The following is a 19,994-nucleotide window of genomic DNA, read 5'->3' on the forward strand; positions in this document are numbered from 1 at the left end:
GTGGCGGCCCGACCAGCAGGTGTCAGTATCCCCAATAGAACTACTGCAACAGTATCCAGCCACTTTTTCCCATGTAGTAAAGATCAGCAGGCAAACTGAGTGCAGCAAGGATAACAAAATCATTGCAACACATCCAAACCATTGAAAACAAAGAAATTTAAAGTAAGGAACGCCCGGGTTCTGAATATAACTTTAGCGAAATGTCTAAAGGATAATACTTTGTCACCAAGCTTTTAACAAATTGAATAAGATGTTCAGACATTTGATGTGGCTAATTATTACAGAAGCTTGTCAAGACCAAGCCACATTGTTACTGGCCTCATGAATAAGTCTCTCTTTTGGAACACAGCTTTAACATCTTCTTTCAACAGTGCACTTTTTACTATCATCCGCAGTGCAATCTATCATCCGCTTATTCTTCAAAAAAGTAGCCAACCAGCATCTGTGGGCTTTTTGTTTTACAAATTCTGCACCAAAAGTATCTATACGTCTGCTGTCCATAAATGGACGCTCTGCTTAAAGGCTCTGCCTTTGAAATCACCAGAAGTTTGGAATGCGGGGAATGTGTCAATTTTCATGAACCTGCCTCTCGCTTATTGTGTTTCTCTGCGCCTTTTCCCAAATAAGGACGCTTCCCCAATACTGATTGTCCATTTCAGGCGTTGCTTCCTTTTTTCTTGACGAGCTGACGTCATGGTGATAAGGACAGCATTTTTAGTTGAGTTCCAGCCCGAAGCTCCACACTTTCTGGTTAGCAGTGAACCTAGCAACTTCTGTTCCTCCTGCGGAAAAGTAAGTCGTAACAGCTCTTGTCTTGCAACTGAAACTCGGGCTTGAATTTAATTTGGCACAGCTTGTGCAGGGATGGTTTCAGCAATATCAAACCGAAAAGTAAACTGAACAGGTTGGGCACCTATTCACGAGGGACAGACTTAACTTTTTAGTCTGTAAAGTCAAGAATCTAAAACGTTATTTCTCTCGCTGCCTGACCTGTTGAGTTTCTTTCACCCCAGCAATTTTTAAGTGTAACTTTTACAAAGTCAGCATCTGCAGTTTGCAGCTACTTTTTTTTTAGAAAGGGAGGGGAAAGAAACTGGGCTAGTTTTTAATCCTCGGATGCTGCCTGAACTGCTGTGCTCTTCCAGCACCTAGTTTTAATCCAGTTGAACGACTGTGAATTTGTAGTCAGTAAAGGATTGAATTCTCTTTTGGCAATACAGTTTGGTTTGTGGTTTTAAAATTAATGAGTAAGTGTTGGGAGTGAAGATTTTAAATTGAGAACTCCAAGTAACTTATTTTAAAACAAAAGGAAATGTCAGGCTGAGGCTATCTACGGGTGCGGGTCCGTTGTGAACGGTAAATCGTGCTGTGTATTATTTGCTACGATCTGCAGTGTTAAGGTAGTTGCTGGAACTATTGATTTGTGGCTGAAGGCTTGGGTGTGGCTTCTTCCGAATCCCGCGAGGCTTTTGCGAGAAATGAAAAATGATTAAATTTGAGCCGCAGACATTCTTATTCGAAAGGAATTAAAAAAAAAGTCAATTCTCGCAAAATTAATCATTTTATAGCCCTCGTTTTAGACTTCTGTGATGTTAACGATTATTTGAGAAACACGTCAGGAGGTGAAATTTCACTGCCAACTCTAGAAATTCTCAAAGTTTGGGGCAGAAATCCAGAGAAATGCGCACGCTGGATGAAACGCCCCTCCATTCCAGATGTGGTTCAAGACTGACCTTTTTTTTTATTTTTGCCCCGACTGCTACCATCTCCCCAGGACAGGGACCACTGTTCCCTTTTTGACCGGAGCTCTCTGATCCGAAAACTCACTCCCCTTTTTAATGTCAGTGATTAACCAACCCCGGCCCCTCTGAATGGGCGGTTGTATCGTTACTACGAGCAGTTGCAAATGCAATGCACAAAGTTTGAAGACAGAGTAAGGCTGGCACACTTCCTTTCCTAAAGGACACCAGTGAATCAGATGGATTTTTACGACAGTTGATGACTTAGTGGTCTCAATCTTTGGTGCGCAGAAGACCATTCAGCCCATCGTGCCTGCGCCGATTCTATTACCCAAAGTCAATCCCCTGCACAAAGCTTAAACATTTAATGTGATGGCTAAGTATTTATTAAGTTGTAAATAATTCCGTGCATATCCTCTTGTGTCCCGAAGTTTTTACCCTTGTGATCTGGGATGGCTCTCTCCCTGCTCTCCAAGTCCCCACACTGGACAGCAAGTTCCTTTCCACTACTGCCCCCTGTAACCTTTCAGCGAGTCCGCTCGCTCTATCCCTCCCTAAATCTTTGGGTTCCTCTGTCCGCCTTTTAACAAGTTGTCACATCTCCCACTTTTCATCCGTTTGTATTTTTATCATCATCCTTAGATGATTTTATGTTTTAAAGGTTAAATGCAAGTTGCTACAGATACAATGCACTGGCATCGATCCAGACATTTTGATTGACATTCCTTTTTTCAAAAAAAACTATTTGTATATCTTAAAGTTGATGTTAACCGGTTCCTTAATACATCGAGACTTTGGGTGTATTACGCGTTTCACAGTGAGATTGTAAAACTCTGGGTCACTGCGTGAGGAGGTTTTAAACCACATCAAATGCTGCTTTAAAAAGCCTCATGCTGTGATTATCATGTCCGTACCATTTATAGTCCCCTACACCACCTCACTTTTGTAACTCAGCACTGAGTGTGCCAGGCAAAAGGTGAGGACTGCAGATGCTGGGTGGGCCACTGAGTGGGCCAGCCTACTCGCCACAACTGTGGAATCTGACATTTTCTCTCCCCCTCTTTCTGGAGATAGATTGGAGTCACACCCTGTTCCTGTGGCAAGGTGCTGAGCAGAGCACAGCACAGATCCTGACTTCCATAGAAGAGGGGCAATTTCTCTCTTAATTTATATAATAGTCTGTGGGTGGCAATGATGAGGTCAGTATTACTTATCCATCCCTAAGTGGCTAGGCAATTTGTTGCTCCATTGCAGGAGGGAGTTGTTATAAAAGTCAATTGTGTCGCTGTGGGTATGCAGACCAGGTAAAGATGGCGGATTTCCTTCTCTAAAAGACATTAGTGACTTTTACAACAATTGATGGCTTCATGGCAGTATAATCATTGTATTGTTGCAGCCCATTGTGCCTGTGCTGATTCTATTACCTAAGGTCAATCTCCTGCCTTTCCTCTGGATCCTTGCTCACAATTTCTATTCAAATATTCATCCAACGTCACCCTGAATGCCTCAGCACCACCTGCCCTCCCTGCCACCCTCCTTTATCTGCAGCATCCACCCCCACACTCCCAAAAGGTTGACTTCCTCACTACCTGATGCTACCTGGCTTGCTGTGTTCTTCCAGCCTCCTGCCTGGCCACCACATTTCATAACAGTGCATTTTATAAGCTTACTACTTGCTGAGTTTTTTTTTCTCAACTGCTCGTTCCTTTTGAGCTGAAATATCTTATTCAGCCTGCTCACGATTTTGAAAACCTCGATCAGATCTCCACTTGGCCGCCTCCTTCTTCTCTCCAAGAAGTTATAAATTCTTCAATCTAGTTCCTGGAACTAGTCTTCTATTCCCAATTTCATTAATTGAATGTGAATTCTACAGTAGTTCAGTGATATTGCTTCTGCTGCACCAAATTCCCTGAATTATTACATGTACACACCTACTGTTCTAAATAGAGACTGGTTTCAGCAACATTCTGGAGAGGTTGGTGAGCACGCAAGAGAAGAACAAGGCGAGAACAATATTGTAACCTCATTCATGACCACACTTTTTTTGGTCAATTGTCCTTGCATCTCCTTATGTGGCTTGGTGTGTCAGTTTTGCCTGTGAAGTCTGGTAGGTCATGTTGCAACATTTAGTGCACTCTATGATCGAGCTGGTGCTGAGTAACTCAATGCTTTCATTAAAACTGAAGTAAGGTTGGTCTTTTGCATGGTCTAAATGGGCACAGGCATTAGAGACTGGATTTGGAAAGCTTTTGATTCTCCAATATTAAAGATTGGTACTCTGAATAGATTTACTGGTTGGTCAGTTTTGTTCTCTGCAGAGTTGATATGGGATTAACAGATTCCAGGACACTGGTAGCTGCAGAATTAAATGGCGGTCTATGCAGATCCCTATGTTAACAACCTTACTTTGTACTAGATTAATCAGCTGTATGAAGTATCAAGTAGGAAGCTTTGAGACACATCAAGGCCAATAAAGCAAGCCATATTATAAACTATAATCAAAACAAGGTCAAAAACTTTGAAAGCCATAATTTGCAATATTTTTCAAATGTTCTGAAACCAAAACATCCATGATTCAGGAAGTCTAGAGACTCTGATGCAGAAACAGTGGTGTCATCTAGATTTGACAGTCCCTGGTTCGAGCATTGAGAGACAACCACTTTCACAATGGATGCAGTCCACATGCTGCAACCAGTCTCCATTGTCTCTAGTCTGTGCTGCAGCAAATCAGTGGTGGATTGTAATCCAGTGACTATTGCTGGAAACTCTATGAACAGATGGAAGTGGGGGTTGGAAAATATCCATCTGACCTGCAACTCAGCCCTTTTATTTGCTACCCTAATTCTGCAAATACCTGCAAAATGGCAGTGAATTCCACAAGAACATGGAATGTGGTAGCCTGTAACTTTCACAACTAATGGCAACTTGCCATCTATCAATGCAAACAACTTCTTTGATTCAAAGCTGTGACATTTCTCCTTTTAAAGGATCGCAGTAAATCAAAACCCATGGCACGTCTGTGCCAGAGGCATTCAGCATCCACGGTAGCCTTTTTGCCTCCACTCTCATGACTTCTAGGATACATAAATAGATCTGAGTCCAATCTCTTCCATCATTTTTAAAACCTCCAGGATTGAGCTCTGTTATGATTTGCCTCTGCAGTTGAATTAATTGCAACTCCAAGTTCAAAATCAGGGAAAATGGTTGTGATGTTAGTGTGCATGAAATAGTACCCCAATTCTGTTTGCTTGGGTTTTGCTGTCTTACAATTGATAATCCTAGTTGAATCTTCAGGGCTGCTATTTTACTTACTGATCCATTAGACAAAATGATCTCTAAGAAGTGAATAGCTGAATTATTGTAGCAGGGTGTAGAATTTATAATTGTTTTTATGCTAACTATCACACACCCATTGAGAGGCAATCTTTTATGGTAAAGTGTGTCATCAGCCTATGTCCTTCTCTTAGCACAGAGATAGCAGGAGCACCCAATACTTGCTGGCTGTAAGCTGCTGTCATTACTTGATCTCTGTCAGCTCCAAAGCCTGGGGCAAGTGGTGGTACCTGTCAAAGGTGTATTTATTTCCAAGCTTCAAAATACTGCTGAATGAAACAGAAAAGATTCAGTTGTTCAGGCGGCATCTGTGATCAGAGAAAGATGTGATTTTCTGGTCAACTTCTAAGCATCAGAAATAAGTATGGAGAATGCTGGAGAAACTTAGCAGGTCTGGCAGAATCTGTGAAGAGAGAAACAATGCATGTTCTGAGTCCAGAATGATTTGAATTAGATCTGATTTCTTCAGTTGTCAGACCTGCTGAGTTTCTCCAGCATTCTGTGTTTTGTTTCAGATTTCCAGCATCTTCAGGATTTTGCAGAGCATCAAGACTTTCTTTTTAGATGATAGTGTATTGATGTTGTGCAACTTTTTGTTCCCTGCGTGTTCAGACCAGCAATTCAACATTGCTTTGTATCCCAACAAATGGATTGGAATGTGATTGTGTAAAGATATGGCTGACTTTGGCTAGCGTCTTAAAGGAGCTATTCTCATCTAAATGGCTGTTCTTTGCCTTTGGAATAGACAGGAGTATCTTATCTCTTCTGACCTTTAGCAGCAACCCTTTTCAAGAAAATGGCTGATAAACTTATGTACACAACTTAAAATAGGGCATGGGTATAAATAACTTCCATCTTAAAGTATTGCATCGAGGTTTTGCACTATTAGGTTAGATTCTCTACAGTATGGAAACAGGCCCTTCGGCCTAACAAATCCACACCGACCCTTCAAAGGGTAATCCACTCAGACCCAATATCGTACTAATGCACCTAATACTATGGGCAATTTAGCATTGCCAATTCACCTGGCCTGCACATGTTTGGATTGTGGGTAGAAACTGGAGCACCCAGAGGGGTCCCATGCAGACACGTGGAGAATGTGCAAACTCCACACACAGTCACCCGAGGGTGGGAATCGAACCTAGGTCCCTGGTGCTGTGAGGCAGCAGTGTTAACCACTGTGCCGCCCAATATTATCAGCACACTGGTTCCTTGTATTTAGAAATCCAAAATCTTCCACTTGTGACTCTAACTACTGCAATAAGGTGCAATGATCATGATATTCAAAATCTCTTCTATTCTATTATCTTCTCTAATTCAAACTTTCAATGCAAAATAGATTTTGTTCAAGCTATTGTGGGCTCTTTTGATTTGGAATTGTTCAGGAGGAGGAGTTTAGTGCTTGCACTCAGATTTCCAATTATTTGAATGAAATTTCGGTTTTCAGAAATGTGTATAAAAGGTTTTCAAATCACTAGCCCTCCCTGGCTTGGCAAGCTTTTTTTTTGTTTCTTCATAATTTCAAATGTTTTTCTTTCTTGTTTAAATGTCAGGATCTTAACTGGGAGTTGTCAAATTGTGCACAGGATGTTGTGTCAACGAAAGGGGAACTAGGAGTTTAAATTAAGTCACCTGTTAGCAACATCTCATAGAGGAAAGAAATAGACTTTTTAAACCTCTCCCTTTTTTTATTGTATCCTAGATGCAGTGAGTTGATAGTGTGTTCATTGTTGTATGGACATTGCATTTTTAATTATGTCAAAGCAGTTCTGAAGCTGTTTGGAGATTGAAAGCCAGTTATTTTCTGTTGTGCTTTTTGACCTTTCCATTATTTGCATGTCCCAAAATAACTACTTATTTAGTTATCAATTTCCTGTGCTAAGATTCATTTGACCTTGTGCAATCATTTCCCTTGATGGCAATATCAGGACAAGTCAAGTTAGCAGAAAATAACAAAGACCCACCCTACCCTCCTAAACTCATTCAGTCTAACCCATTATTCACTTTGTTTTTAGCATCCAGTGGTTTTCAGTGAGGGGTAAGGAATGGCTTGTTTTAATTACAACATCTGGATGTTATTTTCTATCTATTTTTTGCTCTTTTCTAAGAAGATGATGTTCCTGAACATTTTGTGTTCAGATTTTTTTAAATTAGTTTGACATTCCACAGTTCAAATTAACCATAACCTGTGAAACATTTCCATAAACTTTATCTAGAAAAATAATTATGACTTGTCTCCCCATCTTCCAGCCTGAAAAGCTCATTGATGTAACCTCCTGCCTCTTCTCTCTGCACTGCCGTTAACTACCAAACTCCTTTACTGTTTACTGCTAGCCAGAGCCGAGCAATGTTTCAGGTGTGAGATGGTTGGTCTGCAAAGTTTGATCATTGCCTATTGTGACATATTTGACTATTTGCAAATATCCAGTGAAACAAAAATTGAGTTTGCCTTCAGGGTGGTTTTAGCTGATGTCAATGTTTATAGAGTCATAGAGATGTACAGCACAGAAACAGACCCTTCGGTCCAACCTATCCATGCCGACCAGATATCCCAACCCAATCTAGTCCCACCTGCCAGCAACCTGCCCATATCCCTCCAAACCCTTCCTATTCATATACCCATCCAAATGCCTCTTAAATGTTGCAATTGTACCAGCCTCCACCACATCCTCTGGCAGCTCATTCCATACACGTAGCACCCTCTGCGTGAAAACATTGCCCCTTAGGTCTCTTTTATATCTTTCCCCTCTCACCCTAAACCTATGCCCTCTAGTTCTGGACTCTGTGACCCCAGGGAAAATACTTTGCCTATTTATCCTATCCACGCCCCTCATAATTTTGTAAACCTCTGTAAGGTCACCCCTCAGCTTCCGACGCTCCAGGGAATAAAGCCCCAGCCTGTTCAGCCTCTCCCCATAGGTCAAATCCTGCAACCTTGGTAACATTCTTGTAAATCTTTTCTGAATCCTTTCAAGTTTCACAACATCTTTCCGATAGGAAGGAAACTAGAATTACACGCAATATTCCAACATTGGCCTAACCAATGTCCTGTACAGCTGCAACATGACCTCCCTACTCCTGTACTCAATATTTTGACCAATAAAGGAAAGCATGCCAAACGCCTTCTTCACTATCCTAGCTACCTGCGACTCCACTTTCAAGGAGCTATGAACCTGCACTCCAAGGTCTCTTTGTTCAGCAACACTCCCTAGGACCTTACCATTAAGTGTATAAGGCCTGCTTTCCCAAAATGCAGTGCCTCGCATTTATCTGAATTAAACTCCATCTGCCACATTTTGGCCCATTGGCCCATCTGATCAAGATCCTGATATTTTAATAAACTGGATATTATGGTATCAAAGAATCCAACAGGTATTTACTATCACTATTAAGTATAGATATGCCATTTCCCAGGAACATACATAAGTGTCTGGGCTAATGTTAAGTTTTTTTTGGTTTGCAAAAGAGGAGCATACTTCAAGTAGAATGCCATGCTTTAAATAATCAGAGGTAAGATGGAGTATGAGATCTTTATGTTCATGCTGCGATACAGTGGCAATTTCAAGAAAACCTCTCTTTAAAGGCATACTAATGGCTAGACATAGCAAAACAATGTGGTTGTTCCGTTGAAAGAACTAATGGAGGATTACAAGTGCAACCGATCTTGACCAACACTTGAAGTATATGGATACGTGGTCCTATATTCTCATGTCGATAGCAGCATAAGGCAGTGTGATAGAAAAAAAAAACAAGCTTCATGTTCACAGCTATTTTCTCATTCGCAAAAGTGTCATGAGGAAATTATTTCCAGTTGAACTTGGATTGCATATATCTCACTGTCGTACCCAACATTATTCTGATGTGGCAACTTGTTTGGAATGGTACTTGTCTTTTTGAAATTCAGTTCCTTGTAAGTAAGAATGCAAATCAAAGTGAGTCAAATGTTAATCATTTGTAAGTTAAACACCAGTAGCTAAGCAGTTATTATTTAAATTTCACCACAATTCGTGATGTCAATATTGTTACTTATGTACAGGATCTGTATAGTACAGCAAAGTCTCTTTTATAGGAAGAGTACTTGTCAGTGTGGGCCTACATCTTTAGAAACGAAGACAGGTAGAGATATGTCTGTAAAATAAAAGACACCTCTTATCTCATGAATCACATTTTTTGGAGAAATGGGATTGTGTTTGTGATGTTGGGGTTGCATATTGAATTGCTATTTTCCTGTCTTACTATTTTTAATTTATCAAACTTTTGAGCTTCCATAGTTTCCGCTGTGCTCTTCCAGCTTATCCTGGTTTATCTAGGGTCACCACAATGCATGTTCATCACTGCTTCATCTTTACCTACCAGTCACCCATTCCTCTTTACACCAACTATACAAAGATCTCTTGCCGCTGCGTCCTTTCAGAGTCTTGGACCTTCTTGAAAGTCCCCTCTCCATCATTCACATTGTTACATCAGGAATGATGAAGGGCTTTTGCCTGAAATGTCGATTTTCCTGCTCCTCAGATGCTGCCAGACCGGCTGTGCTTTTCCAGCACCATTCTAATCTAGGCAATGTCTGTACAGCCACAAGCTGACATCCCAACTCCAATACTCCATGCACTGACCAATAAAGGCAAGTGTCCCAAATGCCTTTACCACCTTGTCTACCTCTGACTCCACTTTGAAGGAGTTATCTTTTTGTTTGGCAACGCTCCTCAGGATCTTGCTATATATGTCGAAGAGTGTGGTGCTGGAAAAGAACAGTAGGTCAGGTAACGTCCTAGGAGCAGGAGAGTTGATTGTTCGGGCATATTCCCTTCAGGAATGTCTGGAACAACAAGAACATCCCTGATGAAGGGCTTCTGCCTGAAACGTTAACTCATCTGCTCCTCGGATGCTGCCTGACCGGCTGCACTTTTCCAGCGCCACACTTTTTTGTTTCGATTCTGATCTCCAGCATCTGCAATCCTTACTGTCTCTTGATGTATATGTTCTGGCCTGATTTGCTTAATCAAAATGCGACACTTCACAGTTACCTAAGTTAAACTCCATCTGCCCCCCAATTTCAGCCCATTGAGATGATGTACTGTGTTTAAATGTGCTGTATAAATGATGAGCAGGCTGAGGCACTGACCTGTCTATTCCTGCTAAGTTTTATATGTTCATAAATGTGTATTTGAATTGCTGTATATTATTCTTGGCTCTGGTTAAGTCTCCAGTGTGTCAGTAGTGGTTCAGTTAGTAGTACTCTCTTCTGTGGAGCACCAAGGTTCAAACCCCACTCCAAAGAACGCAGTAATTAAGACTGCCACTTCAGTGTAGCACTGAGGGAGCTCTGTGCTACTAGAGCTACTGTCTGTTGAATGAGACATTTTAAACCAAGTCCCATCTGTCTGATTAGTTGGTTGCAAAAATCTCTATTTCACAGAAGAGGGGAGTTATCCCTGATTTGTGGCCAGTATTTAAAGATGGTTATCTTTAGTCCTACCAGATCTTAAGATTGCCTTCTCATTACAGAGAGAGAGAGAGAGAGGGTCACCACACCTCAGGCAAGGGGGAAAGAGGTTGAGAAGGAGAATTCTCCATGGTAATCTCAGCCAGTGTGAGAATTGAACCCACGCTATCAATAGTGCTCTGCATTGCAAACCAGCCATCCTGCCAACTGAGGAGAAAGTGAGGACTGCAGATGGTGGAGATCAGAACTGAAAATGTGTTGCTGGAAAAGCGCAGCAGGTCAGGCAGCATCCAAGGAACAGGAGAGCTGAAGAAGGGCTTATGCCTGAAACGTCGATTCTCCTGTTCCTTGGATGCTGCCTGACCTGCGCTTTTCCAGCAACACATTTTCAATCCTGCCAACTGAGCTAACTAAACCTCTCCAGTATTTATCCCTCAATTGATATCTCTCTCAAAATCAAAATAATATCATATTGCTACTTGTAAAAACTTGAGTCCCTATTGACAGTTTTAATGTCAAAGATGCAACAGTGCTACCTTAAGTATTGACCTGTAATGGCACTTTTTTAAATTGATGTGGGACTTCTGACTCCGGTCTCCTGGCTCAGAAGTAGGGGCAGTACCACTGTGGCACAAGATCCAACAACAATGGCTACATTTGGTGTTTAATTGCCTGTGAGCATTCCATTAGGAAAAGTTTTTTTTCATGTAAATTCAAGCCTTCCTAAAAATAGTCCCTAACTCTCTTCCTGCTCTACTTCATCCACAGGTATAATTTACTGATAAACATGGCCAATCAGGGACCTACTTTCGGACTTAGCAGGGACATTCGGAACAAGATTGAGAAGAAGTATGAACCTGAGCTGGAGGAGCGGCTAGTGGAGTGGATTATTGCTCAGTGTGGGGCGAGTGTGGGCCGACCTGAGCCAGGAAGAATGGGGTTCCAAGCTTGGCTTAAGGATGGCACAGTGAGTATCTAATGTTTCAAGGTTGTGTTAATTTGAAGCTAATCAAAGCCTTTGGCTTGGTTACATTTTCAATTAAAAATCTATTCGGTGATTTTTTTTTTTGTTTGTTTACAATATTAACAGATTATTTAAATGAAATGTTTAGCCCCTCATACATTGCACATCCACTTGAGCAATATGATTTTTTTTGCTTTCAATTTAGCTGTATCTCCATAGCTACGTGGAGCTTTGAGTGTAAATCCACATATCGTCAGTATTAAGATAGTTAGATGAACTTTTAACACCATTGATCATGTGGGGAACTTTCTACATGTGGACAAAAGCTAATTAATCTATCCGGTGACTCCCAGCAGGCAGCTGTTGGATCTGTTAAGAGGCAAACCTGATGAGAAACAGAAAGCAGCCATTTTAAAATCTGTTTGAGCTCTGCTGTAGTCCCTGTTTTGATCCATTTACAAGATTAACCCAATTAATCTGAATGTGGAACACATTGGATTATCATCCAGCCCAAATAATCTCCCAAAAGGTGAGGAAAGTATATAATTGACAAATTACTACTGGTATATGCAGATCAAATCAGGCAAGTGGTAGGCACATTTTCATTATATGTTCTACAAGTTTTATATGCTGCAAAATTTGATCTTTGAAAAGTTCCTACAGATGACTCAATTGTCTTTGGTCACTGTCCAGAAGGTTCCAAATACTCAGTCATTCATATGTTCAAGATCATGATTCAATAAATTATTTTTAGACAATTGAGGGAGTGGAGTTGAGGTAGAAGATTTTGGCCATGGCTTTATTAAGAAGCAACTTGCTCAAGTGGAATCATGGTTTTCTCCTGGTTTTTCAAGTGCTTCCCAAATTTTAACCCCAGTCTAACCATGTTTTCATGTCTCAGACTTTGGACGCTAGAATGAACGTTTGGGGAGAGAGAGAAGTTCTGGATTGGGTGGATGGACACAATGGAGTTTTGTGAAATCATACATTTAAGCTTACAGCACTGAAGGACATTCATCCCATTGTGCCTGTGCTGTCACTCTGCAAGAACTACCTAGTTAGTTCTCCCACTTCTCCTGCCTGTGAGCGTTTTGCTTTTTCAAGTATTTCCACTATTCCTTATTGTGAGCTTGCTTGGAATTTACACTGGGCTGAGTTCAAGATCTTTGGTACATCAGAGAAGGAAGAAACAAATTTATAGTTTCTCTTGTCAGTTGTCTTTAAATTTAAGATACGTTGATAGATTACAATTAGCTAGCAAAGTTCCTCCTTTCTCAATCACCAAAAAACCTAAACATCTACATTTTTTTTTCCACTTTTGTTTTTATTTTGAAGCAATTTGGCCTCTGAGCCAGGCCCACCAAGACAAAACCACAGAGGTTTATAGGGGCTTTGGTGCTCATACTGAATACAATAAAGTAGCATTGATGTCTTGGATCTCTCAACCACACTGTGTGGGCTGCGTCACACCTTGTCTACAGATTACTATTTTTAATCCTGATCCCTGTATGAGTAACTAGAGTGCTCCACGCCATCAACAAGAATACATGAATGATCATCCTTTGCGGCTGGCATTGGAATTTTGGTTTGGTGTGTGCGCTTCATATTTCTTGCACGCATTCCAAATGAAATGTAGATATTTTAATCACCCTGATCAGAGATGTAATGTCATACCTCTGGAGCAGCTGCGACTTGTGTCCAGGCCCCCTGAGTCAGAGGTAGGTACACTACCACAACACGCCAGTTTATTGGTGTCTGCTTAATCATGAACTGTAGCTGTGCTCTGAAACATCTATAGCAGTTATCACCTGAAGTATATCTTCCACAGGTACTGAGTCTCCTGATTAACAGCCTCTACTCAGAGGACCAGAAACCCATTAAGAAGATTCAGGACACGGACAAAGCTTTTAAACAAATGGAACAGGTGTCACAGTTTCTGAAGGCAGCTGAGAATTATGGAGTCAACAAAACTGACATCTTCCAGACTGTGGATCTATGGGAGTGTATGTATAGGCAGCAATAGTGCTTTTTGAACTCATGGCTTCTGTATTTAATGATGAACTTGGTGACAATCTGGGAGCATCTCTATAAATATTGAGTTGTTACTTTGTACTGGCTTTGGAAGTGGGAATCATTGTTTACAGTACGCTCTTGCATATTCATTAATTTTATCCCTTTTACCTTCTCCCTTTCATGTTAAACATTTTGTAAGTGATCCCAATCTGGTGAATGGCATACACTGTCTAGGCCCCAGATTACCATAGCAGCCAGTTTTCCCTTACTCACCCAATGAGGTGGAGGTGAAGGGAACTGCAAATAAGCAAAATAACATCAGCAAATGAGCACTCTTCACTTAATGAAATGAAGACAAGGCAAATCCAAAGAGCATGATCACATCTTGGCTCTTGTTTTTTTTTCTCCCACTGATCATTTTCAGGCTTAAAGTGCCATCACCCAGTAAGAGCCAATGGTGAGGTAAGGTAAGGGAAAGTTTTGAGAGCAGAGATTTGATTTTTAAAGAGTTGAGATCTGCAGGCTTTATTTTAAGAAAGGGAATCAGACTTTCAAGATCCATGTTCAGTTAGGCATACCCACTATTTTAGAGAATTCGAAATCTGTTGATGCTCAGCTCTTTGGAAGCCATTGCTGCCTCTGAGACCACGATTTTGCGTTTAAAGTTATCTCCTGACCTACTGGGGGTGGAACCCACCGTTTGGGAAGCCCATTAGCTTTCCAATGATAATTACACACATTTTTGAGGTAAATGTCAAACTTTACCTCCTTGAAAAATCTCTGCTTTGTGCGTTGAGTGATCCAGCCTGCTGCTTGTGCTGATGTTTAAGTTTTCTAATCTACCCAACTTTATTTCTCATGGTAAGAACTGTAGAAAGCGACAGTAACTTTGGAATGTAAAGGAATCATTTTCAATGCAGCTTTAAAATTCACAATGATTTGAACTGATTTTTGGCAGTAATTTAGTGCCTAGTCCACCAACTGAGTAACCAGATTTTACATCGCTAACTGGGTTAAATGAAACTATGTGAAAATATGATATGCAGTAGAATAAATAAGATTTTTTTTGAAAGATAAGGAATCATAGTGTCCCTGCATAGCCTGTTTCCATCAAGCTTTCGTAGACCTTCTGAAGAGCATCCTACCCAGACCCATACCACTACCCTACCCCTGTAACCCTACGTTTCCCATGGCTACTCCACCTAGCCTGCACATCCGTGGACACGATGTGGGCAATTTACCACAAACTATTCACCTAACCTGCACATCTTTGGATTGTGGGAGGAAAAAGGAGCACCCAGAGGAAACCCACGCAGGCACTGGGAGAATGTGCAAACTCCACACAGGCTGTCACCCAAGGGTGGAATTGAATCCAGGTCCCTGTTACTGTGAGGAAGCAGTGCTAACCACTGAGCCACCATGATAACATTATCCTTTTTCCAAAAGGTTTAACTTTCAATTGTTTCCATTGAAACACACTTATAGTGCTGGAAGCTGTCGCTGAATATTCAATATCTCTTTTGCTTTTTGAAATAACCACAAAGGATTGCAGAATCCAAATGTTCTGTTTTAAATTCAATAGCTGTTGGGTGCACTTCCAGGCCAGTGTGTGTTTAGTGTGGTGTCATGTATCAGTTCCATCCTGCTGGCTCAGTTTTGTATTGATGGAACATCGTCAGTGAACACATTAAAAGAACTTTCATTTGCCTTCCAGCGAAGGATATGGCTGCTGTTCAGAGAACCCTCATGGCTTTGGGAAGTATTGCCGTAACAAGGAATGATGGGCATTACCATGGTGATCTAAACTGGTTCCACAAGTGAGTAGGCGTGTCCCTATTATGGTCAACTACAATCAGGGGAAATGAACGGTTGAGGGAGCAAATATTTGACTAACAACTTCTCCAGTGAGGTGGAGGTGAGGGTACGTTCTCCCATTAATGTGGAAATTGAGGAGCTTGTGGAATTTGCAACCAAGTATATTCCTCTTGAATCATAACAAGAGTTTGCAAGAATAAGTTTTATTACCGATAATCTTGTTATGCATTAATCAAGATATTAGCAGCAGTTTTGAGCAGCACACTTTGATATCTTTTGATATGATTACTGGGTGAATTATTTCATTTAAACACTGAGTTCACAACCAAAAATAAAAGCATGCACTGTTAATTTGCACCACAAAGTTGGAAATTGGTTAAAGTTAAACTAAGGGGGGAAAGTGAGGACTGGAGATCAGAGCTGAAAATGTATTACTGGAAAAGTGCAGCAGGTCAGGCAGCATCCAAGGAACAGGAGAATCGACGTTTCGAGCATGAGCCCTTCAAAACTTCAGGCTCGTGCCCGAAACGTCGCTTCTCCTGCTCCTTGGATGCTGCCTGACCTGCTGCGCTTTTCCAGCAACACATTTTCAGCTCGAAAGTTAAACTAAAATATGTAATTGACATTTCTCAATCTTTTTGTAGCAACAGAAATTGAATCTGCACTTTCAAAGCAAATTTTCACGCCGTCTCTGGCCTTCCAATATCCCCCGCATCCCTGTTTTCAATTGTCTCAAACTAATTTGAAATCTTTTGACGTTTGTGAGAACACATTGTTTGCTTTTCAAATGGTTTATTGATCATGATCACTTTAATGTATTCCAGATCTTGTGACAAGATAACCAGCCAGCGTAAACTTGTAGGTTGACGTAAGATTAGTTTTATTGAGTAGATATGTTTACTTCTTTGCATTAGGAAATTAGCAGTAATTGTTACTTTATTATTTCTGTAACCTGCTGTAATGATTGGAATAAGGTTCGCCAGGTGGGTCTCAAAGAAATGAGTTCCCTGCTTGGGGCTGTTAACTTGGTCTAATCAAGGAACTCCTTCTATAATGTCTACCTCACTGACCGCATTCCAGTCATTGCACCTGCAACTGGGGGAAAAAAAATAGAGCTTCAGCATAACTATCCCAAGTGGTGAATTACATGAAAGTCATTGTACAGCCTTTGTACACAATATTCAGCCCTAATTAAACCGCACAGCCAGTATTAACCTGGTTTTCTCCTGCATTGTGTGTTTTACTCAGGTGTGCTGAGGCATATTCAATCTTGGGTTGTCCAAATCTTAAACCAATGTAAAAGTTTTTGTTTTTGCAATGTTTAAAAATGTTGAGACACCAAATCTCTGGGTGCTGGGTGAATCATTGAGTGATCTAGCTTAGGTTTTCTTGTTCAACTAGATTCCAGTTGGTGTGGGTCAGGCATGGGGCAAACCTTTTTTACAATGTGTAAAGGGTTTCCTTTTACTTCAGACCCTGTCTTCTGCCTGCTAACAGCAAGTACAAATTAAAACGAGTTGAATCCAGACTGCAGGATAGAGTTTGTTAGTAGTAGCTGTGACATGACTTTGCTTTGCACCTTTTTCTAGTAATTTTTCATTTGAACCTTTTGTTTTTTGGGATTTAGGTGAAGTTCTAATTAGAACTTTATTTTACAATCTGTAATCTGCATTAGCCTGAACAGTAGAGTGTCTTGGTGTCTTTTTTTTTTGGATTGGATTTTAGTTTGCTTCATTTCAAAATTGTTCAGAGAGCAGTTCCATTAAATTGTGGAGATTTTTTTTGGAATTGTACTTTTTTTTTTTGCGGAGCCTCCTTGGGTATGTGTTTTATCAGCTATAACTCTCTGCTCTTTGTCCATTTCAGGAAAGCACAAGAAAATAAGCGAGAGTTCACAGAAGAGCAACTGGCCCAGGGAAAGAACATTATTGGCCTGCAGATGGGAAGCAATCAAGGAGCGTCACAGGCTGGGATGGTTAGCTATGGACAAGCCAGACAGATTATTAGCTAAATAACAATACTGATGGATCTTTCTCTTTTTTCTCTTTTTTTTCTCTCTAAAGCATGAATTTATCATTTTTGAAGTCAATGATCCAAACAGCTCATAACACTAAACCTTCCATGACCTAAATTGTGAGATATACATGAGTAGTGGTTATTTATTATCTGGCAGTTTTAAAATAAATGCATTTCTTACAACAGTTTTGTGTTTTTAGACCCCTTTTGGATATGGGCTGTAATTTGGAATTATTTGCAAGACAAAAAAAAAATCTACATACCCACTCTGGGTTGCCAAGGACTGCATGTCACATGGCTAACTTGTAATTACAACCATCTTTGTGAAATTGTGCAAGTGTAATAGTGCATGTTGGCAAAGCTTATTGTTCATATGGCTTAACCAGTCTGCTTTGTTTTTTTTTGTCACTGTTGATCTGCTTAGTTACTAAAAATGTACGTTATGTATTTTTTAAAAAAAAAAGAAACTACACCATGTTTGAAACCACTCATTACCATTTGAAAGGCATGTGAATAAGTGAGCAAAACATGAATTTCAATAAACTAATAAAGATTTAAATGTTTTCTGTGTAAATGGCCAAAGGAATTCAAAGCAAACTAGTGAAATGATTACATTGCCATTCCAATGACTTATTTTATTTTTAAAAAATTGTTTTTTGTTGTTTACTTTTGTGCTTGATAGTTACCTTCCCAAATTCACCCTCTTGCTCACCATGGACACTGTGGGGTGGTTGTTTACTTGCTGGTAAACTCTTTGATTTCCAAAAAATTATCCATGTTTACTATTAGAAGTGAAATATTTTAAAGATAACTTGCACAAGGAGTGGGGAAAGAAAGGTTAACTTGCAACATGCAACTCTGATGCTAAGCAACAATTGTATCTGTGTTGGGAGCAGTAAATGGCTGTAGAATTAGTGGGGCTAATTTTTAAAGCAGATTTCCTGATGGAAACGATCCATTTATGGTCAGAAGTGCAAGTTTCTAAAACAAATCTTGTATAAAATGTCCTTTTTGAAAATTACTCTATGTTGTACATTATTTTTGTTAAACAAATTCTGAATCTTTTAGCCCTAAATTTTGTACATTTGTCATTTGAAACCATAACAACTTAAATAAAAGTTTTGAGATGGAGAATTGATGACATCTTTATTAATCATCAGGTAGTGAATTTGACACTTTAAATATTGATGTGAGAGATTTGGTCATTCCAGTCTCGGCTGTTTAATGGGGTGACCAACGTAGTGATTGTGGCGAACGATGCATGGAATTACTGAATTGCTTGCCACCCATCCTAACTATTGCATTTTTCATTTAAGGAGAAAAAGTAACTTGCAATGAGGGAGCTATTGCACAATCTCCCACTGAGGTAATTCTTTAAAATAACTGCGGTACTTTCTACACATTTAATTTGGATAGGGCAAGATTCCACAAACAGCAACACATTCATTATCAGGCAATGTGTTCTCACTTGTTTCCTTGCACTTTTTCTGTGTAACAATGTGACAATTTGAGGAATAAATGTTGGCCCACTTGGGAGGCTAAAAGCACCCCTTCTCTTCCGATGGAATGTTTTTCCATCCACGTGAGAATGAGTCTTAAGCCCACCTGTGACTCTGACCGAGACTAAAACCACTAACTGCAGAGTCAAGGTTCACATTGGAGGAAATGGCATTAAGGGGTGTGTGTATGACAGGTTTCGTTAGAACACTTTTCTCTCTTTTTTTAATTCCACATGTAAAAGCTTTGTGCAGGTTTGTAAATTCTACAAGCTATTGTCCATTAACCTCCTTCCTTCTGTGGCTCATAACTGATTTTGAATGAGTGCAAAACATTAGTTGATTGACTTTATAACACATGCCATCTGAAAAACCATACACATTTATACATTTGCTTTATCTCACCTGATAGTTCATGTATCTATTCCTGAATCCTTTTGGAAAAACATCAATATTCATGCAAACAACACTTGTATTTCTACTCATTTATTCCCTCAATAATTTGAAAACTTTCTGTAACTTCCTTTTGAAGAACAGACTTAATTGACTCTTATCTTTCTAACTAAAGCAATTGGTTGTGGCATTAATTACCTTTTTTTGGGCAAAGTTACACTTTAGCAATGACTGATTAATTTCCTTGCACTTAACTGTCAGCTTCTCTTTTTTTAAGAAGCTATGATTATGTTTCAGTGACACTTTGAGAGCATCCTGTTTATTTTGGAAACTCTGCTGCAGAGTAAAAGGAAGTTTAATTTATTAGCCCTTCACTCCTCAGGATATCCACAGCAGTGGGAGGAAGATCAAAGTCACTAGTTAGAGCACGAAAGTCTTACTTGAATATCAACTGCTGCATTGTTGGTTGTGGGAGCTTTCAAGTTAGCCATTAAACACCGGCCTTGTCTGCTTTCTGAGGAGGATGTTACCATGGTATTTCAAAGAGTGCAGGAGTTCATCCTGGTCAATGTTATGTTCCAGCAACAGCATGAAAACAGATTATTATGTTATTTCATTGCTTTGCTTCAGTGTGGAAGTAGGCCATACCAATCCTCTGAAGAGCATCCCACCCAGACCCACTCCCTTACCCTACCCTTGTAACTCTGCGTTTCCCATGACTAATCCACCTAGCTTGCACATCCTTAGATACTATGAGCAATTTAGTGTAGCCAATCCAC

At 40.1% G+C, this 19,994-nt stretch overlaps 1 protein-coding gene across 2 annotated transcripts; it reads left to right on the forward strand.

Moving 5' to 3' along the window:
- Nucleotides 1-647: 647 nt before the first annotated feature.
- On the forward strand, nt 648-18,460 carry LOC122540638 (transgelin-like). 2 transcript variants are annotated; one of them, XM_043676627.2, is made up of 6 exons: nt 648-792; nt 11,287-11,485; nt 13,311-13,485; nt 15,210-15,312; nt 16,135-16,168; nt 17,177-17,317. In XM_043676627.2, the coding sequence occupies exons 2-6, from the start codon at nt 11,306-11,308 to the stop codon at nt 17,192-17,194; spliced, it is 510 nt and encodes a 169-aa protein (XP_043532562.1). In that variant the 5' UTR covers nt 648-792; nt 11,287-11,305; the 3' UTR covers nt 17,195-17,317. The 2 variants fall into 2 exon arrangements, with proteins under 2 accessions (XP_043532562.1, XP_043532561.1); XM_043676626.2 differs by lacking the exon at nt 16,135-16,168 and having other exon boundaries at nt 649-792; nt 17,177-18,460.
- The last annotated feature ends 1,534 nt before the right edge of the window (nt 18,461-19,994 follow it).

The sequence above is a fragment of the Chiloscyllium plagiosum genome, unplaced genomic scaffold (genome assembly GCF_037043375.1).
Source record: "Chiloscyllium plagiosum isolate Xiang-an unplaced genomic scaffold, Cpla_swu_hap1 HiC_scaffold_29, whole genome shotgun sequence".
NCBI lineage: Eukaryota > Metazoa > Chordata > Chondrichthyes > Orectolobiformes > Hemiscylliidae > Chiloscyllium > Chiloscyllium plagiosum.